Consider the following 26,366-nt stretch of genomic DNA (forward strand, 5'->3'; position numbering starts at 1 on the left):
CAGGCCTTAGTCTTTGTTGGGCCTTTCTTTGCGAGACCTTCTGGCATCTTGCCTTTTCTTCGTTTCAATTTAAATATCTCTTGTGATTTTCTCTGTCCCCATTGCAGACCCTCAGGGACCTGCTCTAGTTGGCCAATAAGCTCTTTCTCCTAAACATCTGTCCTTCCCTCCCATATGCCCTCCTACATATTGTTGTTATGGTGAAGAATATGTAAATAACTTTGAAAAACAGTCTCTCAGCAAATGGGTATTCAAAAATGTAATAAATTAACCCCATAATGTAATCTGGGTCCCCCAACCATCCATCATGCTGATGTGATTAAGATATGAAAAACCAGATGCCAAAGAGCCCCGTGGATGGAAATGACTGATGAATTTTTCACTCATCAGTCATATAAAGCTCCCCTATGGCCCCTGTCCCTGCCCCATCCCCAGCTTCTTGGCCTCCATGCAACCTAAGGCCATCAGAGGTTTAGGGAACATCTGTCCAGCCTGTTTATTTCACCAATGAGGAGATGAGGCCTTTGGGGAGTTAGGGGTCAGATCCGTCTCTCACCTGCTTTCCTCTGTTTATGGCTGGCTCTGAATCCAAAGCCCCAAGCCCAGGCATTTTTATCTATGGATTTTGGCGAGATGGGTACCCATCTTGGCAAGTGTCAGATGAAGGCTGTTGAGACGTCAGTTTCCTCATTGGAGAAATGTGAGTGTTGAGTTATAAGTCCTCCAAGGTTTCTCTGAAGTTCTTTAGCTCTGTGTGTCAGGTGACCTTTGGGTAGCTTGTACTGTGTCTTCTGAGGGCAGAGAGCTGAGGCTGGGGATCCACGGAAGGAGGAGGGCCTGGCATAAGCCCCTATGCTGCTCACATTGTGCTCTGGAGGCCACCCTACAGGAGGAGCTGGCCCTGAGCTTCTCCGCCCTAGGCCCCAATCCCAAGGGACCCTTTACAAGGAATTGCCACTTCCTGTTACCAATGAAAGAAGCTGCTCGAGCAGTCTCCAGAGAGGCAAAGAAGGGCCTTTGCTTTCCCCCAATGGCCAAAGCATCATAATTATTAAATCTCAAGGAGCCAGGGGACACCTTTTACAAGCCAGTGAGCTGCTGGGCTGGCTTCATGTGAAAATGGTCCTTTCTTGCATGGCATGATGTGAACAGGGTCCCCAAGTCTTGAGAAGTCGTCATACCCAAAATGCACTGCCGGGTACATCAATTCCTGAAATAAATCATTCATCCTTTTGGGTTAAGTGTTGCAGTTTTATGAAATGCAGACTTTCCTATGGAACAGCTCAAACCGCTTGTGACAATTCCCACACTTTCTTGGGTATCAGAGCCTCTAGGGAGCTTGTTAAAGGGCCAGTACTATGTTGTGCACCCCTACTGATCTGGTAGGTCAGGGAGGCCAGGGCTCCCAGTCTTTAATGGGCTCCCCAGGGATTCTGATGCAGATTTCCAAGGACTGTTTTTGTGACCTGCTCTGATGACATTCCTGGCTTAATGGGCCAGGTTACTTATTCCCTTCTCTGTCCCCACCTCTTCGGAAGTGTGCAAATGAAGGTTTGAAGGCATCTAGGGCGAAGGGGGGGTGCAGGTCTCCAACATTCCCAGCTAACAGATGAACGTGACTAACAAGCTCTTATGTCCCCGGAGGTCTGAGGCAAGGTCCCCCCGCTTCTGGTCCTGATTTGTTTCCCATAGATCCACAGCCATCTTCTCTAGTCTGTTTTCCCACCTGTAAAATAAAGGGTCTGAAAATAAGTTGAAGTCCTGGAGTCGGACTAACGTCAGAATTGAGTTTGTATTCCCAACGTATGATTTTGACAAATTAGGGAACAACTCTGAGTCTGTTTTACCATCTATAAAGTGAGTTGGTAAAATGGGTGATTTAGTTCCTATGGTTAATGAGGGAATTAAAGAAATCAGTGCTGACACATAGTAAGTGCTCAATCCATGTTAGTAATTATTTTAATATTATTATTTCCAGGGGCCTCTCAGCCCTTCCAGAGCATCGAAGTGTAGAGCTAGAAGACATCTCCGCCCGCTCCTCCCCCAATCGTTGTAAGACTCGGACATTTTACTTCACCCTTCTGAAGCTCATTTGGCTCGTCAGTAAAATGGGGACAATTACAGTAACTGTCCGTAGAATTGTTTTGAAGATTTAGTTAAATAATCCACGGACACACTAAAACCAAGCTGTACAGGTTCTGGGTGGGGGTGGGGCGTCCCCAGTGCACCTTCCTCCCCTTGTCCCCGCCCCGGAGCCTGCGGATTCGCTTTCGGTTGGGCAGCTGAGTTCGGGGATGGCGACTCCGGAGTTAGCAGTAGATGTCGCTGTCCAAAGTTCCCAGCTGTGACCTCCACATGGTCCTCACCAGCAACACGTACCCAACCCCTTAGCGCGCCTCGTAATACCCTGGGGAGGAAGATCCGTAGCGATACGACATGGGGACTAAAACTGTCTTTTTTCGCGCCAACCCAAAATTGAAAGGCGGCGCGGCACTGTCTCCTCCCACTCGGCCCTGGGGATCTCCGGAGCCGAAGCCAGGCCCCGCCCCTCCCAAGCCCCGCCCCTTGGCCGCTTGGGCGGTGCGCGGAGTGGGCGTGGCCTGAAAGCGGGCGCTAGGACCAGCTGCAGCGCGGCGGACGTCACGGAGCTGCGTCCGGGCCGCGCGGATTGGGCTGCGAGTGCAAGTGGTCGGGTCGGTGGTTTCCCGCGCCGGGGCCGGGCCCCGACCCGGGAACCGAGGCCAGAACCGGTACCAGGAGAGAGTAGAGGAGCGGAATTCTCTCTGGGAGGCATACAGCCAGGCAAGGGGGAGAGTCTTATTCCAGCCTAGTTTCGCTTTCCGCGTGTCCCGTTTTAAGCTCCTGGCCCTGCGCATCCAGCTCTTTTCTTTGCATCCCTTTTGCCCGCAAAGCTCTGGCCTTTCCTACCCCGCGAGACATCGGGTGTGGGGGGGGGGCAGTGGACAAAGGCTGATGGAAGTGCAGCTGATGACCTCGAGCTATGACGTCAGCGTGGGGGTTCCTTCCCAGCTCCCTTGATTCTATGTGCAGGGAGTGTCCTGCCTTGATTCCCCCCAGGCGGAGAGGAGAGTCAGCAGCCTGGGCCTTTGGAACTAGCCCCCACTCCTGTCCCATCCCCTAGGTGGCGGGAAGGATGACCACGCTTACGAGACAGGACCTCAACTTTGGCCAAGGTAGGGAGGCTGGACCTGCTGACCCGGGGTCGGGGACGAGGGAGGGCCTGGGCCAGAAGTCTTTCCCAAGCGCATCAGGTTCTGCCCCCTCGCAGTGGTGGCCGATGTACTCTGCGAGTTCCTGGAGGTGGCTGTGCACCTAATCCTCTACGTGCGCGAGGTGTACCCGGTGGGCATCTTCCAGAAGCGTAAGAAGTACAATGTGCCTGTCCAGGTGAGCCCCCACAGCCGGACTGGGGCCAGTAGGTCACCCCCTAATCACGGAGTGGGTAGAGAGTGGATTTTTAAACTCTCTTCCACCTTCAGGCCCAGCCCCTTCCTTCTCTAGCAGCCTGGCCTTGCCTTTCAGGTCCCAGCAGCAGCTGATAGTCTGACAATCTCTCACCCCTCACTGAAGTGGCTCCTTCCTCCCCTCTGAACTGGGAGTTTCCCTCCAGAAGTTAGGGACCAGGTTCTCGGATTAGAGTTGTATTTTAAAAGAGTTCTTGATGCTGGTGAATGGTTGGTTTGGGGAGAGGATTCCTGTAAACCTCAGGCACCTTTTCTCTGCGCGTGTTTACCCTAATTGTAGGTTAAAAGGGAGACAAAGCCATTAAGCTACTCTATCCCTAGGCTCCAGAAGTGCTGGCATCTTAGGAGGCACTCAGTAAGCATTAGAATAATGACTGAATACTGGAAGGTGGTGGAAGCTTAAAGAATGTACAGGGAAAAGGAAGAAAGCACTGAGTCCCCACTTTGTACTGGGCACTTAACTCATTCCTCAGTTTTTCTTTGAGAGCTTCATGGATGAAGTTTATTAAAGGTCAGAGAAGTAATTTACCTGCGGCCACACAGCTTCTTAGTTCCAGATTCTTAACTTTTGAAAATTGATTAAATTTCTGGATCCTTTCTCCGGAATAGTGTCCATATGCCCAAACACACACAACTTAGAGACTTCTTAGACTCTGGAGAAGCCTGTGGAGCCCACATTAGGAACCCCCAATGCTATATTAATTGTTAATGTTGAGACTGAATTTTTATCTTCTAATTTCTCCTGCGTGGATAATTCAGAGTTTTTAGCCCTGTGATGGGAAGTTGGTCCCTTAGGTAGTGACCCCCTAGGGAACTGCTAGGCCTCTCTCCAAAGGCAGACAGAGCCTTGGGCTCTTGGAGGGGGTGTTGGGTGGTTTTCTCATTGGTGCTGCGGGCCTCACCAGGCATCATGGCATTGTATACAGATGTCCTGCCACCCGGAGCTGAACCAGTATATCCAGGACACGCTGCACTGTGTCAAGCCGCTCCTGGAGAAGGTGAGGGTGCCAGGCCCCCCAGCCCACCTCACCCCCAATATGGGATGAGATGATGCTGGGGCCATGCAGGGTCCCATGACTAGCATCCAGAAGCCTATTCCCTGCACTCCAGAGACCACCCCAGCCCAGGTGCAGGCCGCAGGGCATGTGGGCCATGTTCATGGTGTTGGGATCCCCATGGGGCCCAGGAATTCTCTCCCCTCAGCTTGTACTACTCGTGTCTGGGGGTGCTTAGTTGAACTTCTCAAACCTCTGGACTCTCGGGATCCTTGGCCTTGCGGCCGAGCAGGGCTGTGAGTGCACCCTTCCCCATCCCATCCTCCCTTGGGCAGGAAGGGGGTTCTGGGGGTGGGGCACCCAGTTCTGGAGCAGGGGATTCCTGTCCTTGCAGAATGATGTGGAGAAAGTGGTGGTGGTAATTTTGGACAAAGAGCACCGCCCAGTGGAAAAATTTGTCTTTGAAATCACCCAGCCCCCGCTGCTGTCCATCAGGTGAGCTGCCTCTCTGCCGTCCACCTGCCAACTGGTGTGAGGTCCCTAGTAATACCTTCACTTTTACCCTGAGTGCCTTGGTAAAGGTCTGAACGGAGAAAGGCAAGGTGTGCCAACCTAACAGGGCCTGTTAGTGGCCAAGTCACAGCTGGCTGCCGAGTGGTCTCTGGACTTGACACAGGTTATGCGGTGATCCCCATGTCACACCTGGGAAACCACAGCACTGGCGAATGGCTAGTCCCAACCTCATCTTATAAATGGAAGAGACGTGACATGAGCTACTCAGGGTCACCCAAATGGTGGCAGAGCCGAGACACAGACCCAGTGTCCTGACTTCCCAGTCAAGTGTGTAGTCCATAGTCAATTTGAAGTTGACCTTGGGTAGGTGTGTTGGCTGGTCAACTGCTGGCTTTCTATGCTGAGGTCAGGGCAATAGACTGTTCCTACTTGCCGCGTAGACTTGGGCAAACCCTTTCCCTTCCGGCTTGGCGTCCTGGTTCTCAGACTGGGAGAACATTAGCGCATTAGAACCACCTACAGGGGCTCCCTACACCCCACCCCCCCATCCTGACTTAATGGGGCTCTGCATTGGTTTTAAACTCCCCAGGTGGTTTTTACTGTGCAGACAAGCAGCCGGGCCCTTAGAAGCCAACACTCTCAGAAGCACTGGAGGGGCTCTGGGCCCCCAGGTCTGTTTCCAGGGTTGATTGCCTACTGGTAGGACAGGGGCACCAGTGTGATGGGAGACCCTCCTCCCCTCTCTTTCCAGCTCAGACTCCTTGTTGTCTCATGTGGAACAGCTGCTCCGAGCCTTCATCCTGAAGATCAGTGTCTGTGATGCTGTCCTGGACCACAACCCCCCAGGTGTGCTCACCCTCCACCTCCTCTTGAGTGTTTCCATGGCTACCTTAGGTTGGTCTGTGTCTCAAGTCCCTACTTGACTGCACCAAGCCTCGTCTCTTCCTTCTTGCCTTTTAGAATCCCTCTGAGAGTCCACCTCCTCCAGGAAGCTTCCCTGATTGACCCTGGCTTCAGTCTCCCTATTGACTGTGTCTTGTCTTAGCACTTGATTTACACTCTATTCCATGGGGCTGCCAGACCAGCTAGGGAGATGGGAACAGACTGTGCCCATTTGACTAAACTCTTGCCTCTTCAGGCTGTACCTTCACAGTCTTGGTGCACACGAGGGAAGCTGCCACTCGCAATATGGAGAAGATCCAGGTCATCAAGGTGAGATGAGACTGACCTAAGCAGATAGGCAAGGAGATAGCTGGGAGGCTATCTGAGCAGGCAGGGGTGCTGCCCATGGCCAGTGCACTCATCACATTGCTTACAGCAGAGCCTGGCACCCAGTAGGTTCTCATCGTGTAAACCATGTGACCACACACCTGCCATTGCTCCACCTGGGCACTCAGTGCTGAGAAGTGGGTGGGGCCATATGCTGGGGCTGCCAGCTCAGTGGGGGTTCTCCAGGGAGGGGATCCTTGCCCACCAGTTTCAGAATCAGTACTTGGGGCTTGTTAAACCACTTAGGTTCCCAGTCCAGCTTCCACCTACAGATCTGGCCTGTCAAGTGGAAAAGCCTCGGAATCCACTTCCCTAGTGATTCTGATGCTCTCTGAAGTCTGAGGACCCCAGCTCTGGACGGGGAGAGGGAAGCAAAGTGAGAGCAGGCCATGTCAGCCCCTTTCCCCTCCTCCCCTCGATTTCTTCCCTAGGACTTCCCCTGGATCCTGGCAGATGAGCAGGACGTCCACATGCATGACCCCCGGCTGATACCCCTAAAAACCATGACATCAGACATATTAAAGGTGAGCTGCATGCGGACTGGGCAAACTTTATTTAGGGTGTGCTAAGGGCTTGCCAGAGAGCCTGTGGACAAGGCCCGGGGGAGATTACCAAGGACCATCTGGCGTAAGGCTCCTTCCATCCATCCCCTTTCCCTGAACCCGTGGCTTGGCCATGCAAGCCCACCCTGCCAGGTGCTCGCAGGCCCCCACACAGGTGCCCTGTCCATCTAACACGGCTGTTTGTTCCTATCTATTAGATGCAGCTCTACGTGGAAGAACGAGCTCATAAAAGCAGCTGAGGGTGTGTCTGCCCCCCCCCGACGCCACCATTTTTGGACTTTGGGGGCCCCCCCGCCTAAGGCAGTGCAGCGGGGCCACCCTGATTCCAAGTGCTCTTATTTCCTCTATGTATGGACTGCCCACCCTCCAGCTCAGGGCTGCTCAGGTCTGGTTACCTTCATGGAGGAAATCTCCCCAGGAGGGCAGGAAGGGTGCTGGGACCTCGATTTCTCAGTCTCCTGGGGTTCAGCTGGCCAACACTGTTGTCTCAAATACTGTGCTGTGAGTTGTTTCAATAAAGGGGCCCCAAGGGCTGACCTGGGCTGTCACTAACTGGAATGGGAGGGGCAGGTGCAGCCAAATTACCCTGGAGCTAGTTCTTACCAAAGTGCCAGGGACCCCTTTATCTCTCACTTCTACATCCAACCCCAGGCTGGTTCTACAGAAAAAAATTTATTATGACAAAATGTCAGAGCTACGTGACAGTAAGTTACCATAAATTGGTGGGTTTGCCCAAGCTTGGAACTGGGCAGGAAGTCCTGAGGCAGGGGCTCTCACTGCCCACTATAGGCTGGCTTGGACGGAGGACGGATAAATGGCTGTCAGATGACAGACTGATGGCTGTCAGAAAGGCCTGTAGAAGGGAGGTGGGGAGGGTGAGTGGGCAACCTCCTACTCCCGCATCGTCTCGGGCTGAGCACTGGATGGCGCTGGGTTTCTGGCTGTCTTAGGGCTGATGATGATGCTGCTGTTGGTGACGCGGGGCCCATACCAGCCTGCCCAATACTGGGTGTCGTTGCCCCCGTGCTGGAAGAGGATGTGGCGGACGCCTGGAGGGTAATCCGAGAAGGTGTGGGAGACCTGGAGGGAGGGGTGAGGAAGTGACCACCAGGACTGGGGAGGGGATGAGATGGGGTGACCACTTAAATGGAGAGGAGAAAGGAGGAGCCGGGTCCTGCAGCAGAGAACTGTCCAGGCCAGAAGGCAGGAGCTCCAGGTGGTAGAGCTGGGGGCATTGTGGGCCCTGGGAGAAGTGGGTGGCAGGCAAGCAGGTGAGGCCTCACCTCTCTCCACCTTGCATCATTCCACTGATCGATGGTCACAGGTGGGGGCTCGAAGGAGGCCAAGGCAATATAGTCGGCTGAGACCAGCTGTACTCGGATGCTGTAGGTGCAGCCACAGTCTGCTCTGGCGGCGAACCTGGGGGATGAGGGGGCTCAGGACTGTGTACCCCAAAACAGGGTAGGTGGCCCTGGAGGTGGGCAGGCAGCAGGCTTGCAAATTGGAGCTCCAAGTTGCATTTCCCTGTGCCTTTCTTGAGGCCCACGATCCATGCTTCCTGTGTCCCCAGCAGATCTGTGCTGGGCCTCAGTTACCTCTTGTATGAAAAGGGGCAACCCTTTTGGGTGTCTCAGTGAAAATGTCACCCTAAAAAGCAAAAGGTTCTCTAGAGAGAAAGGCTGGGGCTGTCAGAGCTGTGTCACCTGTATATTACAATGGACCAGGCTGAGGATTCAATGGGAGATTCAAGGGGTGGCCTGTGAGGTGGGGCTGCACAGAGCTCACCCTGTGCTCGGCCCTGCTGCCTGTCCCCCTAGCTCTGCACACCCCCCAAACCCTACCCCTCCACCCTCAGAATGGTGGCCCTGAGGCCTGGCTGGACCTGGGGTCCTGCTTCTACCATGGGCCAAGGCAGAGCCTGTCACAGCTCTACACAGAGAAGGAGCTTGAGGAACTTGTGAGATGAATGGCAGGGGAGGCAGATAAGACACGTGAGCATCTGCAAGGTCCAGGGAGGCTGGGTCTTGGTTGTCTCTGTTGCTCCAGTGCCTGTTTGTGACAACATTTAGAGGCCTCAGTCTCCTCATCTGTAAACTGGGGTTAATGTCTCCTGCTGACATAGGTTGGTGGGGAGGCTGAGAGGTGCTGCTGGATGAGCAAGTGCTGGGTCTGTCCCCAATGGGGGCGGTGCCCTTGTCCTAAGACACTACTGGACACAGAGTAGGCACTCCCTCTAGGCATTCTCAGGAAGAAGAAAGGATGCAGAGTGAGACTCGGGCACTGGCCCCACTCACCAGTCCTTAACCACGATGTCAGGCCGGAACGTGTCCAGCAGCTCCTCCCAGTAGCCCTCAGCTTTGAGGTCCACCAGCTGGGACTTGAGGCATAAGCTGGGGAGCAGAAAGAAAGGCTTGCACTCCCAGGTGTGCTCTGCATGGCCCAGAGCCAGGTGGATGGTTCAGCCACTGGCTGGTTCTGACTCTGGCCCCCACCTCGGCGCAGGCCCAAGAGAAACATGCGGGGAGTTTGACCCCCTTGAGCCTGGGCGACATCTGATCCGTCCATAGGCCCAGTCCTCTGGGGCCCCAAGGAGGGCACCTCTGTGGACTCGCATTCCTAGATTAGGGACAGCCTGTAGACACCCCTGCCTTACCCTAACTGCCCCGTGGGCCCCCGGCCTCCTTACATAGATTTCCACCCCCCACTGCCTGTTAGCCCAGCCACTGAGTTACTCCTGCTCCAGGAAGGAGCAGGCTCTGAGCTGGATTTGGAGACAGCTCCCTCGAACTTCATAGAGAGACCCTGACATAGGCCTAGGGTTTGGCAAAGTGTCCTGACCCTCTTCCCCGCTCCCCTCCCCCAGCCTGCTAGGTTCAGTCTGTCTTACGCAAAGGATGTGACGAAGTACTTCTTAACTTTGGAGTCAGGAAAATCTGTCCCGTGGGCTCCAGGGAGGGTCTCTACCTTCCATTGGTTCCCCCCATTGAAGTCAATTTTCCAGGAAGTCATATCGTCTAGGAAACAGAAGCCGAGGTGAGCTCCGGTGTAAACGTACAGGCTGGTCCTCCCCACCTGGCCCTGGGAGGGAGGGTGAAAGGCAGGACTCAGGCTTAGATCTCAAGGTGCGCACCCGACTAGGCCTCGCAGCGCCCCTACAAAGCTCCAGCACATTCCCACCTGTCCACACCGTATCAGCTCTGATCTGGACCCTCTCCCTCCCACTCTGTCCCTGATTAGCTTGGCTCCTAACATGAAGCTGGAAAAAGTATTGCCAGAAATCCTAAACCAACCTTTCCTCACTTCCACATTGCCAAAGGGTTCTCGGAAACACCCAAGTTTCGGTTCTCAAAACATTAAATGATGAGGGGCCCGTGATGGTACTTCTGCTCTTAATGGGTAATGTGAGTTTGTCCCAACTCGGACGGCTTACTTGATGATTGACATTCCCCCAACACCCTAACCAAGTAACAGATCTGAGGGGGTTGACGACCAACTTACAGGTTTATTGGTCATGGGAACTGCTGCCCAGAACAGGAGGGAGAGTAACTGGAAGAACAGGCACCCTCTGGTTGGTGGCATGTTGTCACCCCCACCTCCGTGGAAGGAACCTCACCAGGTTGGCTAGGCAGGTTCTGATCTCTAGATCAGAACTGAGAAGACCTTAGAAAACAGTCTTTCTCACCAAGGCTTTCTAGAACAATCACCAGGGGAGCTTTTCCAAATTACTCCCTTTTTCCTTCTGCCAGGAGCCCACATCTATTCACCAGGTGCCTGGGGTCCCCCCAGTAGAGAACCAGAGGAGTAATACAGAAACTCAGGAGCTGGGCTGCACCGAGCGTAGGCCCAAGGGGAGAGCTAAGTGAGGCCGTGCTGAGTGCTGCTGGGCCCAGGGCCCAGGGCCCAAGGCAAGGCTGCAGGTTGGCTCTAAAGGGCTGCGTGAGCTGAGCTGGTGCCCGGCTGGGCAGTTCTGAGTGGAATCTGGGGCAGGCGGAGAGATTGAGTGTCTGGGGCACTGTCTATGGGGCTCCTGAGAGGGGCCTTCAGCAGCTGGGCAGTTCTGGATCTTTGGGTAAGACACTCATCGTGGAGACTAATGCTCCCCATCTATAAAAGGGAGCCAATCCTACTTAATTTGGCCAACTCCTGGGATCCACATGAGGATAGAGAAAATAGACACGAAGGGATTCTAAGCGTACACATTATGCCTCTTAACCAATCGCTCCTGTAGCCCCAACAAGAAGCACTGTGCCTGGTACGTAGTAGGTGCTAACAAAGGGAAAAAAACCCTGGCAAATACAACAGAACATTTTGAGCTAAACAGGTGTCAAATTATGTGATTGCAGCCACCTCTCAAAATCCTCATTTTCTTCATCTGTTTATAATTACATTTGTGAAGACCTCAGACTAGTAGTGCCTGGCACGAGGGAAGCCTTCCACAAACATTAGGCAGCTTGGACTGAACCAAAGGGGGAAAGGTGGACCTGCAGGTTGTTCATCCATTCGACAAACGTTTCTTGAGCACCTGCTATATGAAGGCATCCCTGTGCAGTGGGTGGAGAGAGGCAAGCAAGATCCATTAGGCCCCTGGAACTTGAAGTTAGTGGCAGAGGAAAAGAAAAAAAAACAAGTAAAGAGGTAATTATAGGTTATGAAAAGTGCTATGAAGGAACTGAATGGGGGTGATATGCTCGAGGCAGAGAGCGCTTTTTTCAGATGGACCAGGGCAGGTCTCTGAATTGAGAACTCAAGAATGAGGAGGAACCAAGGGTACACGATGGGTATTAGGGTTTGAGGAAATATTCCAGCGAGCGTGGGAATGGCAAGTGCAAAGGCCCTGAGGTTCCGGGAAGGGAGGGAAGCAGCCCACCTTCGGCACATGGGTTGCGTAGGAGGTTCCTGCGGAGGCTGCACAGAAAGAAGAAGATCTTCCAATTGGCCACAGGCTCATTCCAGTCCTTAGTGATGAAGCCTTTACACAGGCTCTTGCGTTTCCAGAGACTTTGGACATCAATGAGGTCACGCCAGAGGCTGCAGACCCGGCGGCAGCGCAGCAGGTGGCGGGCGGGCACGTGCGTGAATACCTCCAGCAGGAAGTTCTCTGGCAGCTCGTTGATGCTGAACAGGGCCATGGCTGGGGTGGGTGGGAAGCACACACAGGCCTGTGGGGGGGCAACCATGGTTATGAACCCTGACCAAGGGGATGGGCCCCTCATTTCCCCAGGGATGTGGGCCAGGGAACATTCATCCTGCTTTTGCAAAACTGGAGGTGTTAGACCGGGAGCATCTGAGCATCCTTCCAGCACATAGCAGGCCTAAGGGGTGCTTGCATGTCACACACATTTGAAAGACTGCAAAAGAAGTATTAAAGTGTTTAGGGACTAATTTTTTGAGGCCTCTTCCATTAAAAAAGTATTGCATAATTTTAAGTTGGTAAGCCTGGTGAACACTGTTTTTGCTCAGCCCCCACTGTTGTCTGCAAGCTCCGTTAGGTGATATTTTAATGCTGGGAATTCACTCTTATAATATAAAATCTTAAATAATAATAATAATATAAAATCTTTATTACACTCCCAGACTAGGACACAACTTCATTAAGTCGTGGGGCTAGTGCTGAGGAACCAACCCCTTCTCCCCAAATTGCTTACTTTGGCCTGAAAGCCAGATGTGATACAACGTTCCAGTGAGGAGCACCTCATCCCGCCAACATACACAGTTCTGGGGTCGGTGTCAGGCCAGAGCCCACTCTGAAATGCCCAGATACCAAAAAGCTGATGGAGGGCCCCAGAGCAAGACCACCTGGGTTTGAATCCTGGCCTGCAGTGACTGGGAAGCTGTAAAAATGAGGGGTTACCTGTCCCATCTTCAGAAGGGCTGGGCGGGGCTGGGCTGAGCTGGTACAAGTAAAGCATTTAGTGCAGGGCATCATTTAACAACACTTCTGCCATTAAAGCAAAAGCAAAACCAAAGTAGTTGTAGAGCAACTTGTCCCCAAGAACACCTGCCTCTCTCTGTATCTGAACTGCTAAGGGTTTTGAAGAATGTACAGTGTGCCACCACTCACTGTGTCCTGAATCTTGCCTGGGGGATTCTGGTAATCCAGATCTCTAAGCAGATCCCCTAGGTGGGTGAGGGGAGGGAAGGACATTCTCCATAGAGACTGGGACAAAGAAGCAGTTCATAGTCTTCTTAAAGCTCCCATCCTGGAAAAAATGAGGGTGGGCACACACTCTGGCTCCTGCCCAGGGAGGAGCATTTTAGCATAGCAGAGAAAAAGCAATAAACAGATACATAAGACGCGTATGCGAAATACTGTGATAGAAAAACAAAACAAAACAAAACAAAACTGTGTAACCAGGTCTTCTGAATTTTTCAGGAGGAACACTCAATTTTTTTAAAATATGAAACCTGTCAATGTTTAAACTTCTAAAAACACGAGACAAAAGTCGCTGGGCTCTGAGTTAGGGAGGAACAGCTCCTCACCGCGGGGGGGGTCTAATGCCTGGTCTTTGGCTCTGGTCGCCTGTTATCACTTCCCCCAACCCTTAGTTCCTGTCCTTCGTGGGCCTGGCATGAAGCCTGACTGCGCAGGGGCCGGGTGGGGTGGGGTGAAGCCCATCCCGGGGTATTTGGGGTGGAACCATCCGCGCCAGCCCTTAAAAGCCACCTCGCACTCAGTGGGCTTCCCGCGTGCCCCGCCCGCAGCCCGCCCCCCGCCCCCAGTCCCCGGAGACTCATTCCGCCCGAGACAGGGTCCGCGAGTTCAGCTGATGCCCCGGGGCTCACCCCCCACCCGCGCCTGTAGCCCCCTTGCCCATCTCCTCACCGGGCCACGACCTGGGCGCCGGGTGGGGCGCCTCGCCGGGATGAACCCCCAAGTAGGCCTGGACCCTGCGGTCTCACCGACGCCTTCCGCTCCCGCCCCGCCCCGCGCCGGCGTCACGCGCCGCGCGCCGCGCTTGGCCCGCCCCCCTCGGGCTCAGCGGGCTGTGACCTTGGCCTCGCGGGACGGACGGCGGGCCACGGGAAAGGGGGTCTGGAGTCCTCAGAGCCCGAGTCGCGCCACGGGAACCGGAGGACCTCGTTTCCCGAACGCGTCTTCCCCGCCAGGCGGCTCGGCAGCCGGGATCCATCCTTTCTCTTCGCTTCTTTCTGCCTCCGGGAAAGCCCCAGGCTCCTCCTAACCAAGCCCCCGCCCCTGCGAGGGCCACTCCTCATACCTCAGTCTGTACCCCAGAAGAGGAAGGGTGAGTGGGACCGGTTCCCGGGCCTGGGCCCGCGAGCCACTCCCTGGAGGGCGATTGCTAAAAGTGAAAGTGGCTTCCCCTGGCTCTCGCCTTCCCCAGAGCGTGACTAAGGCTGGCCCTAATTGACTCAAAGATAAACATCTCTGCGTTTTCGTCGGCATTAAATTCATTAATTTCTTTCCTCTTTCAACAAGTAATTATCGAGTACCTGGTACTTCAAGCCACGACAAAGTGTTGTGCATGCTGTGCATTGCACAAGGGTGCCTGGCTCAGGTTACATGAACTCGTTAGAGCAGTATCTTCTCCAAGGAACGGTGTGTGTCCTTTTGCTAACTTGCCATACAGCTAGCGAGTGGTGGTCCCTGCCCTGGCTGAGGTCCTAATCTAGCTCACTGTTGAATAAGATAATTATATTTAAACAATATTTGTTGTACACCGACTATGTGCCAGGCACCGTTCTAAATGCTTTGGCTTCATCTAATGTCAGTAAAGCTCTTGGAAACACCGGTAAGAAGTGGCCGATATGTCCCTGCTGACCCAGCATAAGGTGGACGCAAGGGCTTCCCAGGGATATCCACGCCCCTACCCCCAGGCTTGCGGCCAGGGCCCCAGAGGAAGCTGGTAGTGCTGGGGACTGCTGGGGTGGGCTGTTTGCAGCTTATCGAGGGGTGTGTCCCATGACCCTGGTTCTGCGATGGTCTTGCTCCTGAAATGTCAACCCTTCTCTGTACCTGGAACAGAAGCCACACTATATTGCACCTTCTGCAAGTCTGGGACCTCCCCTGAAGTTTGCCCTTTCCCGCAAAAAACCACAGGGCACAAGTTGGGCTGGGAAAACCTTTTATTTGGCCACATGCAGCAGGGGCAGAATCAGAGCACTACTGTCCTTCCAGCAGGAGGGGAGGGGAGGTCCTGGGTGGAGTGGGGACTTGGAATACTCTCCAAGCCACAGGGAGCCTGGCCTAGGCATGGAGGGGGACAGACAGTCCTCGAAAACCCCCTACCCCACTCGTCCTTTGCTCACACATCCTAGCTCTCAGAATCGGAAACCAGTCCTGCCCCCACCGGCCCTGGGTTACCGTGCACAGGATTCCGGGGGTCTTCTGGAGACCCCCAACCCCATCTGGATTCTGAGGCTTCATTGACAATGTGAACAGTGCAGACCTGGCACGGACCCCACCCCACCCTGGGCCTGTCCAGCTGAGACCAGGCCTGAGCCTCTGGGCCAAAGCCACCGCTCTGAGTGGGCAGGCATAGTGAGAGCTTGGGAGCAGCAGAATGGGAGAGGACAGGCCAGAAGAGCCCTCCTTCCACTCTCGGATCTATCTGAGCTACATAGTCACCTCCCAGCCACAGGCTCGACAGATGTCCTCCTGACTGTCCCTGCTCCAGGGACCCCAAAAAAAGATAGGGAGAAAGGGTCCAGGAAGGGAAGGTAGAAACATAGATCTAGGTTGCCATCTGAGTTTGGAGACCCACTCTTAGAGGAGTTAGGGGGAGGAGCCTGGGGGAACACCCTGTACCTCTCTAATTTCAGGGGCCCTAGCTCTTAAAAGTGCCTACACAGGCCTCCCTCACCATCATTCAGGTTGAGCCCTCGGGTGGAGAGCTGGCTGCACGCAGCATGTGGGGGCTACATGAACCAAGAGCCTCATAAAGAAGAGGTGACTGGAGGGCAAGGATGAACTAGGAGGTCTGGGGGAGCCTGGTCCACCTCCCCTTCCCGAGCCCAGCCTTTCTCTGAGAGAAGTTTACCAGTCAGGGTTCTGTGGATGGGGGCTCGGGGACATCAGGGCAGTGGGGGGCCCAATGGTGATGCTGCTGTTGGTGACCCTCGGTCCGTACCAGCCGGCCCAGTAGTGAGTGTCTACGCCGCCGTGCTGAAACCAGATGTAGCGGACGCCGGGTGGGTAGTTGGAGAACGTGTGGGAGACCTAGGAAGGGGCAGATGGAGGGAGGGAGAGGTCAGGGGAGCTGTCCCTAAGGGTAGTGGCACTGCCTGCAGGGGCAGGGGGACAAGGAAGGGGCTAATAGCTTAGTGCTGGACCAGGAGTCAGCAGAACTGAGTTCTAGTTCTAACTCTGCGATTTGGGGCAGACCACTTCCCCTCTCTATGCCTCAGTTTCCTCCTCTGTAAAATGGAGTAAAATCTTGGAGGGTCCATTCCACAGGATTATCCAAATACAGCTCAGGAGAACTGAAGGAAACTTTGCAAGCTGCCAAAGGATGTCTAATACGGTCATCACTGGACAAGTGTGGCTATTTAATGAAAATTAACTAAAATTAGATAAAATCAAAAATTCAGTTTCTCAGTCACATTAGGAACTGGCTCTCATTGTTCAATAGTCACATGTAGCTATCGACTACCATACTGGACGGTGCAGACAGGCCATTTCTACTACTGCAGAAAGTTCTGTTGGACAGCACTGGTCTAGATTAGGAGTTGGCAAATGTTAGCCTAGGAGCCCACTGCCTATTTTTGTAAATAAAGTTTTATTGGAACACAGCTATGTCCATTTGCTAAAGCTGCTTTCAAAACACAACTGCAGAGTTGAAGAAGAGTCGAATAGCTGTGACAGACGCAGTACGGCCCACAGAGCCTAAAATGTTTGTATCTAGCCTTTTAAGAAAACGTTCGCTGACCCCTGGCCTAGATAATAGTAATAACCAATATTAGTAATTAATAAGTCAACCTTTTTGAATATGGCTTTACCAGCATCATTTCACTGATGTATTTCAGAGCTCAGAGCAGCCGAAGCCCAGGAGAGAAGCAGCAGAGCTGGGATCTGAACCCAGACCTCGTGGCTACAGTCTCAGCCTTGGGCAATGTGCCCCCTGCCCCTTTTCTGGCCCACACACCTCCCTCCACTTGGCGTCGCTCTTCTGCTGGATTGTTGCTGGGTCTGGCTGGAAGGTCCCCAGAGGCGCATGTGCTGACGAAAGGAGCTGAACACACAGCTGGTACTTGGACCCACAGTCTGGTTTGGCTGCAAACCTGCAGGCAGAGAGGAAGACCCAGTAGGGCTTTGGAGATGGGGGGCAGGGTGGGGGTGGGGTGCCTGAGTGGCAGGCCCCTCCCCCAGACCCTCACCGCAGGCACTCACCAGTCCTTGACCTTGATATCCGGCCGTGTGGTGTCCATCAGCTCCTCCCAATACCCTTCAGCCTTGAGGTCCACTACCTGGGACTTGAGGCAGGTGCTGGGGGTGGGCGGAGGGTGGGAGGGGCTGGGGCTCACCACTAGGGCACTGGGGGGCTAGGACTGCCCTCCCAGAGCAGAAGAGATCCCAGGGTGCAGTGACTTGGGCTTCCCCCACCCCAAGACCCCCCGACCTTGGATCTTACTAATAAGAAGTCACGAAGTATTTCTTGACCTGGTCATTGGGGAATTCCCTCCTCTGGTCTCCAGAGAGATCCTCCACCTTCCACTCATCACCTCCATTCACGTCCAGGCTCCAGAACTCAAACCCCTCTGGCAGGAAAGCAGAGCTCACGTTAGAGGGAAGCCCCCAGCGGTCACCTTCTCCCAAGGGCCCCTTCTTCCCTGGATTTCGGCAGTTGTCCTTGAGCCCCATGCTGTGGAAGACTGTGGATCAATAGTGTCCCCCTGTATTAGGTGCTTTCTGTGTGTCAGGTACCATGGTCAGTGACTTCTACCGCGAATCCTGACACATGCGATGATATGAACGACCAGACCCCTTCTGGAAACTGGGGTCAAGAACGAGGACTGGCAAACTTTTTCTGTAAAGGTCAAAATATTTTAGGTTTTCTGGGCTACATACTGTCTCTATCCCATAGGTATTTTTTTTTATATAACCCTATAAAACTGTGAAAAATATTTTTAGCTCCTGGGCTAGACGTGGCTCATGGACCATGGTGTGCCAGCTGCTGGTCAGGAACATGGCTGTTGGGGAGTCACGTGAGGCAGGCGTCTAAAAGCTCTGGGCGGCTTGGAGTTGTTTTATCTTTGTATTATTTTTCTATAGAATTTGGCCATATGATGGAGACTGAGGTTCCCATTCCATCCCAGTGTCCAGCTGACAAGTTATAATATAGCAAGGGAAAAGGGGGGTTCTGGATGATTGTAGAAGTCTTGATTTATTTGTTATTGTAATGTGGTGGAAAGAAGTCTGGATCTCTCATGCTCCTATTAGCAAAGCCCCCTTCGGCCTCTGTGACAGTCCTAGCAGGCCTAGCTTGCCCTGGAGTCTGGGAACTAGGCCAACAAAATATGGCTGACTTCCTGATTTTGTGTCTGGGGCATAAGCGGTCCTAACTGGCCAACATTCCCTCTCCTAGGAAAGGCCACACTGGGGACATAAGAGTGGAATAAGAAATGCCACTCTTGGCCTCAGTTTGCTAATCTGAAAAATGAATGCATTTCCAGAACCTACCTTTCAGAATGATTGTGAGGATTAAAGGCATTAAGAGTGCCTGGCTCATGGTAAGTGCTTAATAAATGTCAGCTGGTACCTTGACAGTGTGTATGTGACGGGGGCACACGAGACCCGCTCTATACCTCACCTTCAGCACATGGGTTGTGCAGGAGGTTCCTGTGGAGACTTCGTAGGAAGTAGAAGATCTTCCAGTCGGCCACAGGCTGGTCCCAGTCCTCTGCGATGAAGCCCTCCCGTAGGCACTTGCGTTTCCAGAGGGTCACAAGGTCGATGAGGTCGCGCCAGAGGCTGCAGACCAGGCGGCAGCGCAGCAGCAGCTGGCGGGCGGGCACGTGTGTGAACAGCTCCAGCAGGATGTTCTCAGGCAGCTCGTTGATGTTCCCCACGGCCATGGCTCCTGGCTTCTGGACACTCTTCTGTGATTATTGAAAAGCGAAGCTACAGACCCGGCCCTGTCCCCAAGACCTGGTACTTGCAGCACCCCATGGTGGTGGAAGTTCCCATCCCAGGTCTTCCACTTACTGCCTCAGGAAAGTCGCTGTGCCTTTCTGAGCCTCAGCTTCTTCCTCTGTAAAATGGGGCCAGGAACAGTACTTACCTCCCGGGGGAGGGTTCAAGGAGCCTGGGACACAGACAGCTGAAGCTGTTAGAGGCGAGCTCTGATCATATATATATATGTTTTTTACTGGCACCTCACAGCAGCCCGTAAAGGAGGCTGGGGAGGTCCAGAGAGATGGCAGGATCTGCCCAAAGTCACACAGGCAGCAACAGAGCAGAGAAGGAGTAACAATGCGCAGCTCCGCAGAACCCTCCAGCCTGTCCCGTGCCTTCTGCATTCTCTTTCCCGTCCTCAACACGGACGGAGGGGGGATGTTGGGGACAGGAATAATCATTGTCTCCGACAGAGGTCCGAGGGGCTCAAGCGACTCAAGACCGCAGAGAAAATGATCTGCCATGCTAGGACTGGAGAAGGGGAGGGCGGTGGGAAAAGGCCGTTCCTACGCCTTCGCACCCATCCCCGCGGCTGAGCTGCAGCCCCAGGACCCCTTGCGCGTCTTCGGCCTCCCACCGTGCTGTGACTTTAAAATATCCCCCCACCCCCAAAGTCGGGGCTCCGAACCCTGCGCTTCCAGGGCGACCCCAGCCCGGGTTTCTGCCCGCGCCGCAGGAGGCCCTGCCACGCAGCCCCCGCAACCTGTGACTCGTCTCCCCGAGCCTCCCTCCGCTCACTGCGGCGCGTCCCCCGAGCCCGTCCGCCAGACCCTGACCCGCCCGCGCCTACCCTGGCCGGTCACCTGAGCTCAGCCACGCCCGCACGATCCCGCTCCGCGGCAGGTGCGGAGCCTGCCTGGGCCCGGGATCGCGGATGGATGCGGCCCCGCCGCGGCCCGCCAGGCCCCGCCCCGGCCCTGCTGGCCCAGCCTCCACCGCCCGCCTCCATCCGCGCTGCACCGAGGCGCGCGGGACCTGGGACGCGCCCCCTACCGCCAAGTAGGAAAATTACCCGGGGTTGGGGGGAGGGGTGTCGGGAGGAGCTTCTGCACCCCCGCTCGGCCTGGGCCGCACTCCCCGCATCCTCCACATGACCCAGACTTCCCTGCCCCCTCGCCTGCTCCTCGCAGCAGCCACCCTAGGAGGGAGCTGGGAGACGCCTCCAATCGGACCCCCCATTGAAAGAAAAAAAGCCGACTCTTGACCTTTCCCGGCCTCCTGGGTCCAGCGAGGAACCTGCAGCCTCAGGCCTCCGGCCGACCGCTTCGTATTGCGGGGCGTCCGGGCGCGGGGCCAAAGGCGGGGCGGGGACAGAGGAGGGCGCCTTTAAGAGGCGCGGCGGGCCGGGACCCGACCCAGACGCGGGCAGCACCTGGACTCGTCACTGACGCGGGTCCCCGACAGCCCCGCAGCGCTCCCGCTCCTCCTCTTCTCGCGACCGCCCCCGACTGCGATGGACGGAGACGGTGATCCAGGTAGCCGTCGCCCGAACCTACTCGCTCAGCCCGGGAGGGGAGACCGGGGCAGGCGAGTGCTCCCGAGAGGGGGCATCAGAGGAGGGGGGAGGCTCGACACCCAGCGCCGCAAACTTTCGCCTAAGCAAAGCCCTTGAGACAGTCTCAAAAGAGAACATTTCTCTGGTATCTTGGTCTGGTGGGAGGCCTCAAGAGGTGACAGGTAGGTAGGGAGGACTCCTGGGTCCCCTTTACCCAGAAAATGGCATTGGAGTAATCCCAAGTTCCTGCCTCCCAGCGCCCTGGGGGTCTATTGGTTTGGAGTTTGGGACGCATTTGGGATGGAGGAGGTTTGCAAGCCTTTTCCTTCCATCAACTTCTTGCATTTGCCAGCTCTGGCTCCTGAGGCGCCTGAATCCCCACGGATTTCTTGGCATTATGGTCCTCTCCCCACCCCCATCCCGGCCTTCCTCCAGGACTCCCTTGTCTAGAGGGGCCACCTTCATCTGAGTGGCCAGATTCCCAGTGGGGACCAGGCCAGTAGTGAGGGAGAGTTGGGATGCCAGCTCATGCTAGGGCCCTCTGAGACTGCCCAGTCATCTTGTCTGGCACCAGAGAACCCCCTCCCCATCCCTCCAGCTGGCTGGGCCTGTAGGGGTTGCCTGCTGAGTCAGGGTGGGATCAGATCTGCCTGCAGATCTCCCCACCCCTTTCTCAGCTGGCTCATCTGAGAGTGGGCATTACTGAGTGGGGAGGCAATAGGGAACAGACTAATGCGCACTCAGGTAGCCAAGCGCCCCCTCCCAGCCCTGAAACCGCCAGCTCCTTCAGCTTCTACTCCCAATCCAAGGCCCCCTTGCCACATCTTTCATATGGCCCCAGGATGGGCTCCCACTTTTTTCCCAAGGCCCAGCTATTCCCTGGACTCCAGGGCCCAATCCACATGAGTGAATCAGCCTTGGAGGCAGCTTCCAGGAGCCAGATAACTTTCCGACAGCAACAATGTGGGGAGTTGTGTGTGCTTGAGCAGGGGTGAGGGGCCTGTAATCAGATCTAGGGCCTCAAGTGCCAGGCCTGGGGCCAGGAGAGGGGACTGGGCGAGGTGCACCTTTCGGGAGAGCATCAGGTGTCCACCAGGGCCAGGGCAGGGCAGAGGGAGGGGTGGAGAGGTGAGGACACTGGGCTCTGTTCCCCAGAGAGTTGTGGGCAGCAGGATAGGCAGGTGATGTGGCTTCAAGGCCTGGCATTTTCCTCTCTGCCCATTGTTTTGCGATGTGACTCGGGAGAAGCCAGAAAGCCTCTCTGGGCCTTAGTTTCCTCTTTGCCAAAAGGGAGAGGGTAAAGCACCACATCAGAAAGATGTAGCAACAAAACAAAATGAAAAACTAATAATGAAGGGAATGTGCTGTGCCGAATAATAATGTTCACTAAATAAGATCTAGTGAGGACTCACTGTGTGCTCTGGGCTCTGAAGAGGTAAACCCTTATTTAGCTCTCAAGGGTCTGACTGTGTGGGAACGGGGAGAATGCTGCATGTGAGGAGGTGAAGGGCTGGCAGGCCGAGCTCCTGGCAACACTCAGACTTGGGTCCAAGCCTTGCCTGTTCCCTGCCCCAGTGCCTGGCCTATTTCAACTATCACCTGATAGTTGAATTTCCAGGGTCCAAACCTTAAGAACGCCCCCATCCTCAGTCTGGGAGCTGTGGCCTCTTCCGCCACCCAGAGTGGCCTTGTCTCCTCACCGTCTCTCCCTCCAGAGACACTGGAGTACCTGACGTCTGCTTACTCAAGGCTTCCATGGCCTAGCTGAGGCCCGCTGGGATCCAGAAGGCAGTCTAGCCAGCCACTCCTGACATCTGTTCCCCTTCTGACATTTGCCCCCTCGTCAGGGGATTTGAACATCAGCACTGTCTGAATGGCCTGGCACCAGGATTACCACCATTTTACAGATGAGGAAACCGAGGGCCACGGATAGGAAAAGGAGTCAAGAAACCTTCCTTTCCCAAGCACTTATTACATCTCCCTGTTTGACACAGGGTCTCTTTTAACAAGCCCTCCTCCCTGATCACCAAGTCATACGGCCCCATTCTCCCTCCCCCTCAGGCCTCAGATCCCCATGTCCCCTGCCCTAATACTAGCAGTGCGACCTTTGGCAAGTCACTTCTCATCTGAGCCTGAGCATTTTCATCTGCAGAATCAAAATCATAACAGTGCCTCGTAATTCCATGAATTATTTTTATCCAGGTGTGGTGGTTAAAGGTGGCTCGGAGGCAGGACTGCCTGGGTTCAAAGCCAGGCTCCAACCAGTTGTTTGTCGTGTGATGCTGGGCCATTTCACCTCTCTGTGCCTCAGTTCCCTCATCAGTGAAATAGGGACGGTGATAGGAACAACCTCAAACAGATGCTGTGGGCTTTAAAGAGGAAATCAAGTTAAAATGCTCAGAACGGTACCTACACTTGCTAAGCGCCCAATAAACATTGGCTGCTGACAGCGAGCGTGCCAGGCAGGGGGCCAGACGCCAGGTACCAGGAATGAAGCAGTGAGTTTCCCAGGCCTGGTTTCTGTCCTCATGTCCTCAGTCTAGTCCCAAGGAAGGTGTTTATAAACCATCGCACCCTAGGACGAACCTGGGAAGGACTGGAACTCCAGCAGCGAGAGGATGTAACTGGGAAGTCTGGGAGGGCGTCTGTGAGGAAGTGCCAGAAGCCGGGCTGTCAGAGGGTGGTTGGAAGGATTAAAGTAGTTCATATGAGAAACGTTAAGGCAGTCTTGTTATTAATAGTATCAGTTCTGTTATCCGCTCATCCCAGTTCTGTGGGATGTAGTGGCCCTGCAGGAGAAATAGGCCTCTGAGGCCACCCTTCGGACTTGAGGCTGGTCTGTGGCCCTGATTCCCTTGTGCCTCCTCCACTGGCCCCAGCTCCGGACTGTCTGAGGGTGGGTCGGGGATGGGTACCCGATTCATCACGGTTTTGGGGCGTGGAGGGAGACAGTCTAGGGGGAGTCACGGCCCCACTCCACTCCCCCACTCCGCACCTGCCCGTAGAAAGCGTGGGCCAGCCGGAGGAGGCAAGCCCGGAGGAGCAGCAGGAGGAGGCGTGTGCAGAGGAGGCGAATGCCGGCGAGGAGCGGCCGGAGGAGGAGGAGGAGGAAGCCGCGTACCTGGACGAGCTGCCGGAGCCGCTGCTGCTGCGCGTGCTGGCGGAGCTGCCGGCTGCGGAGCTCGTGCAGGCCTGCCGCCTGGTGTGCCTCCGCTGGAAGGAGCTGGTGGACGGCGCCCCCCTGTGGCTGCTCAAGTGCCAGCAGGAGGGGCTGGTGCCCGAGGGCGGCGCGGAGGACGAGCGAGACCACTGGCAGCAGTTCTACTTCCTGAGCAAGAGGCGACGCAACCTGCTGCGCAACCCATGCGGGGAAGGTGAGGGTCAGGACCTATTACCCCATGGCTGCGGGGCTCAGCTTTCCCTTCTGGAAAATGGGCCAAACAGTGCTAGCCTGCTTTGAGGGTTAAATGAGATAAAGCGCTTGGCGCAATGCCCAGCACAGAGTAGTCCCAACAATCACCGTATTATTATTTCCTCGTCTGCCTGCTCCCTGGGGGGATGAGGGGAGTGGGTCTCTTTCCCAGGTCCTTCCACCCTCTGTGAGCCGGGGCAAGACAGGACTCTCCCAGGAGTGAAAGAGAATCTGGGACAAACAGGAAACGCCTCCCGTTCAACGCCACCATCATCACACCGTTAAAAGACCATCTCACCCAGCCTCGACTACAGGGGCCAGAGCCAGCGCTGCCGCACCCTCGGCGGGGACTGGGTGGCCAGAGTGGGACTGTCGTCTTCCTACAGAGGACTTGGAGGGCTGGTGCGATGTGGAGCACGGTGGGGACGGCTGGAGGGTGGAGGATCTGCCGGGAGACTGCGGGCTGGAATTCATTCACGACGAGAGCGTCAAGAAGTTCTTCGCCTCCTCTTTTGAGTAAGCAGACGGGGGATGGAGGCCAAGGAGGGGGAGGGGACCTCCGCTCCCTCCTAACTCCACCTCCCGCAGGTGGTGTCGCAAAGCGCAGGTCATTGACCTCCAGGCCGAGGGCTACTGGGAGGAGCTGCTGGACACCACTCAGCCAGCCATCGTGGTGAAGGACTGGTGAGCGGCCCAGGGGGACTGGGGATGCGGGGAACTAAAGCCGCGTGGCCCTCGGTCTCTGGGAAGTGAAATCTACCTTCCCTCCTGAGTTTAAATGTTGGCAATTTTTGTCTGTTTGTTTTGGTCCTGGAGTTGGGACCTTGGGCAAATCACTTTCTCTCTCTGGCCTCAAACTCCTTATCTGTAAAGTGGGGACCCTGGTCTCAGGGTCACCTTGTGTAGGAGGCCGGGCCCAGGGTGCCTGCTCGGCCCGCGCGCTCGCTCACTCCTCCGGGCAGGTACTCGGGCCGCAGCGACGCCGGCTGTTTGTACGAGCTCACGGTGAAGCTGCTGTCCGAGCACGAGGACGTGCTGGCCGAGTTCAGCAGCGGGCAGGTGGCGGTGCCGCAAGATAGCGAAGACGGGGGCTGGATCGAAGTGAGCTTGGAGGCACTGGGGGGACGGGGCGGGGCGATGGGCGGGGCTTGCGGAAACCCTGCCCCAAGGGCGGGGCTGGGCGCCCAGGCGAGGAGGAGGGACCCAGGGCTAAGAAATCGAGGAGTCTAGAGGCGGGTCAGGGCGTCAGGGTGGGATGGTTTGGGTAGGACTTGTGGTCTCGAGCCTGACCCTTCCCCTCACCCCCCAGATCTCCCACACCTTCACCGACTACGGGCCCGGAGTTCGCTTCGTCCGCTTCGAGCACGGCGGGCAGGACTCCGTCTACTGGAAGGGCTGGTTTGGGGCTCGTGTGACCAACAGCAGCGTGTGGGTGGAGCCCTGAGGGACCCGTCCAGCTTCCCCCAGCTGCCCTGGAGGGGCAGAGGCCTGGGGTAGACAGGCCTTAGTCATAGCGCCCTCACCTTCCCCATCCCACGCACTCCTCTTCCAGCCCCGACTCCAAACCCAGCCCCCACATGGGTAGAGAAGAGTTTCGTTGGCATATATTTGCATCTGGAAAATAAGATGGGTGAGGGCTTGGCCCCGGGCTGGGCCCACCGCTGAATCCCCCACACCTAGCACAGTGCCTGCCACGAAGTGGGCATTCAATAAATATTATTTGTCCAAGGAAGAAATGAATGAACCAATGGGAGAATGAACACCCCTCCCTCTGCATCCTTCTCTGTCTCTTGAGGGCCCCTGGCCCAGCCTGGAAAAATACTTGGTGGGGCTCCAGCTGCTCTGGTTTCCAGGGCCCATTGGGCCAGTGCAGAGCCAGCCAGGCCTGGGCCAGCTGGACAAAGGCTGGGATTGTGAGACCAAGAAGTGGGGAACTGGGCCTGGCGCCTGCCTGACACCCAAGATGTCCAGAGGCCAGAACCGAGTGTGTGTGGTTGGGGGAGGGGGGCCTTCAGGCCTCTCTTAATCCCCTTCCCCATTCCTTTCTGAAGGCAGGATGGTGGTTGATGGTAACACCTCATCTGGGGTACAAATCCTTCTGGGCCCAGGGATGCCTGCCTGTGACCTAGGGTACGGGGCAGGGAAGGCGTAGGTGGGGGGTGCAGAAAGGCTCCACTTGGCTTCTCTCTCTAGTTCATCCCCACTTCATGTCGTCCTCCCTGCCATGTCCTCCCTCCCGGTCATTAGCATCTGGTCTCATTGGGCATTTTCCAAGCCAGCCCAGCACTGGCCCCTGGCACTGGCTGAAGGGGGGGGGGAAGAAGGGTGTGATGCTAGCACTCTCTAGCCTCCTCAGCAGCTCTTAAACTCTCCCCATGACTCAGCTGCTGGTCCTGGGGGGTGGCGGGTCTTGAAACATCTGCTCTCCTCTCTGATATGGTGACCAGTAAAATCCTGGTGCCCTTCCAGCTTCCCTTTGATTATGAGCCCTGATGCCACCT

General features: G+C 55.5%; 4 protein-coding genes across 20 annotated transcripts; 2 read left to right on the forward strand and 2 right to left on the reverse strand.

Moving 5' to 3' along the window:
* The first annotated feature begins 2,601 nt into the window (after nucleotides 1–2,601).
* Nucleotides 2,602–7,366, forward strand: MAD2L2 (mitotic arrest deficient 2 like 2). Of its 7 annotated transcripts, none has more exons than XM_023532635.1 (9): nucleotides 2,602–2,803; nucleotides 3,141–3,194; nucleotides 3,290–3,408; nucleotides 4,412–4,483; nucleotides 4,875–4,975; nucleotides 5,745–5,837; nucleotides 6,129–6,205; nucleotides 6,716–6,786; nucleotides 7,023–7,361. In XM_023532635.1, exons 2-9 carry the CDS (start codon nucleotides 3,155–3,157, stop codon nucleotides 7,062–7,064), a joined length of 615 nt encoding a protein of 204 aa, XP_023388403.1. In that variant the 5' UTR covers nucleotides 2,602–2,803; nucleotides 3,141–3,154; the 3' UTR covers nucleotides 7,065–7,361. The 7 variants fall into 7 exon arrangements, 6 of the variants coding, with proteins under 6 accessions (XP_023388403.1, XP_023388401.1, XP_011361857.1 ...); XM_023532633.1 differs by having other exon boundaries at nucleotides 2,604–2,750; nucleotides 3,079–3,194; nucleotides 5,745–5,839; ... (1 more) ...; nucleotides 6,694–6,786; nucleotides 7,023–7,366; XR_002781186.1 differs by having other exon boundaries at nucleotides 2,605–2,803; nucleotides 6,694–6,786.
* Nucleotides 7,367–7,481: 115 nt separating this feature from the next.
* FBXO6 (F-box protein 6) lies at nucleotides 7,482–14,123 on the reverse strand. Of its 7 annotated transcripts, none has more exons than XM_023532627.1 (7): nucleotides 14,043–14,060; nucleotides 12,887–13,025; nucleotides 11,693–11,984; nucleotides 9,713–9,839; nucleotides 9,120–9,215; nucleotides 8,109–8,244; nucleotides 7,482–7,905 (listed from the first exon to the last, which is right to left on the reverse strand). In XM_023532627.1, exons 2-7 carry the CDS (start codon nucleotides 12,968–12,970, stop codon nucleotides 7,717–7,719), a joined length of 924 nt encoding a protein of 307 aa, XP_023388395.1. In that variant the 5' UTR covers nucleotides 12,971–13,025; nucleotides 14,043–14,060; the 3' UTR covers nucleotides 7,482–7,716. The 7 variants fall into 7 exon arrangements, with proteins under 7 accessions (XP_023388395.1, XP_011361846.1, XP_011361850.1 ...); XM_011363544.2 differs by lacking the exon at nucleotides 14,043–14,060 and adding an exon at nucleotides 13,649–13,764; XM_023532628.1 differs by lacking the exons at nucleotides 7,482–7,905; nucleotides 14,043–14,060 and adding exons at nucleotides 8,708–8,874; nucleotides 13,649–13,768 and having other exon boundaries at nucleotides 8,113–8,244.
* A 769-nt stretch (nucleotides 14,124–14,892) lies between these two features.
* On the reverse strand, nucleotides 14,893–20,275 carry LOC105294368 (F-box only protein 44). Of its 5 annotated transcripts, XM_023532629.1 has the most exons (7): nucleotides 19,762–19,808; nucleotides 18,989–19,034; nucleotides 18,594–18,882; nucleotides 17,415–17,541; nucleotides 17,174–17,269; nucleotides 16,929–17,064; nucleotides 14,893–16,003 (listed from the first exon to the last, which is right to left on the reverse strand). In XM_023532629.1, exons 3-7 carry the CDS (start codon nucleotides 18,856–18,858, stop codon nucleotides 15,821–15,823), a joined length of 807 nt encoding a protein of 268 aa, XP_023388397.1. In that variant the 5' UTR covers nucleotides 18,859–18,882; nucleotides 18,989–19,034; nucleotides 19,762–19,808; the 3' UTR covers nucleotides 14,893–15,820. The 5 variants fall into 5 exon arrangements, with proteins under 5 accessions (XP_023388397.1, XP_023388398.1, XP_011361859.1 ...); XM_023532630.1 differs by lacking the exons at nucleotides 18,989–19,034; nucleotides 19,762–19,808 and adding an exon at nucleotides 20,164–20,275; XM_011363557.2 differs by lacking the exon at nucleotides 18,989–19,034 and having other exon boundaries at nucleotides 19,749–19,870.
* Nucleotides 20,276–20,300: 25 nt separating this feature from the next.
* On the forward strand, nucleotides 20,301–25,597 carry FBXO2 (F-box protein 2). The gene is made up of 6 exons (XM_011363559.2): nucleotides 20,301–20,433; nucleotides 23,459–23,827; nucleotides 24,252–24,381; nucleotides 24,454–24,549; nucleotides 24,828–24,966; nucleotides 25,175–25,597. The coding sequence occupies exons 1-6, from the start codon at nucleotides 20,412–20,414 to the stop codon at nucleotides 25,307–25,309; spliced, it is 891 nt and encodes a 296-aa protein (XP_011361861.1). The 5' UTR covers nucleotides 20,301–20,411; the 3' UTR covers nucleotides 25,310–25,597.
* Nucleotides 25,598–26,366: the final 769 nt, after the last annotated feature.

Source organism: Pteropus vampyrus, unplaced genomic scaffold (assembly GCF_000151845.1).
Source record: "Pteropus vampyrus isolate Shadow unplaced genomic scaffold, Pvam_2.0 Scaffold86, whole genome shotgun sequence".
NCBI lineage: Eukaryota > Metazoa > Chordata > Mammalia > Chiroptera > Pteropodidae > Pteropus > Pteropus vampyrus.

Bases quoted from the DNA above. Each gene is read 5' to 3' on its own strand.
- MAD2L2 (XM_023532633.1), top strand. From the start codon at position 3,155: ATGACCACGCTTACGAGACAGGACCTCAACTTTGGCCAAG. The intron at 3,409-4,411 runs GTGAGCCCCCAC...CATTGTATACAG, and splicing joins AGTACAATGTGCCTGTCCAG to ATGTCCTGCCACCCGGAGCT. The intron at 4,484-4,874 runs GTGAGGGTGCCA...CTGTCCTTGCAG, and splicing joins TCAAGCCGCTCCTGGAGAAG to AATGATGTGGAGAAAGTGGT.
- FBXO6 (XM_023532627.1), bottom strand. From the start codon at position 12,970: ATGTCCTTCCCTCCCCTCACCCACCTAGGGGATCTGCTTAGAGATCTG. The intron at 9,840-11,692 runs GTGGGCTGCTTC...TCTGTTTCCTAG, and splicing joins ACGCAACCCATGTGCCGAAG to ACGATATGACTTCCTGGAAA. The intron at 9,216-9,712 runs GTAAGACAGACT...TCTGCTCCCCAG, and splicing joins TACTTCGTCACATCCTTTGC to CTTATGCCTCAAGTCCCAGC.
- LOC105294368 (XM_023532630.1), bottom strand. From the start codon at position 18,858: ATGGCCGTGGGGAACATCAACGAGCTGCCTGAGAACATCCTGCTGGAG. The intron at 17,542-18,593 runs GTGAGGTATAGA...CTTTCCTGCCAG, and splicing joins GCACAACCCATGTGCTGAAG to AGGGGTTTGAGTTCTGGAGC. The intron at 16,004-16,928 runs GTGTGTGGGCCA...GCCCCTTCCTAG, and splicing joins GCGACGCCAAGTGGAGGGAG to GTCTCCCACACGTTCTCCAA.
- FBXO2 (XM_011363559.2), top strand. From the start codon at position 20,412: ATGGACGGAGACGGTGATCCAG. The intron at 24,382-24,453 runs GTAAGCAGACGG...CACCTCCCGCAG, and splicing joins TTCTTCGCCTCCTCTTTTGA to GTGGTGTCGCAAAGCGCAGG. The intron at 24,967-25,174 runs GTGAGCTTGGAG...CTCACCCCCCAG, and splicing joins AAGACGGGGGCTGGATCGAA to ATCTCCCACACCTTCACCGA.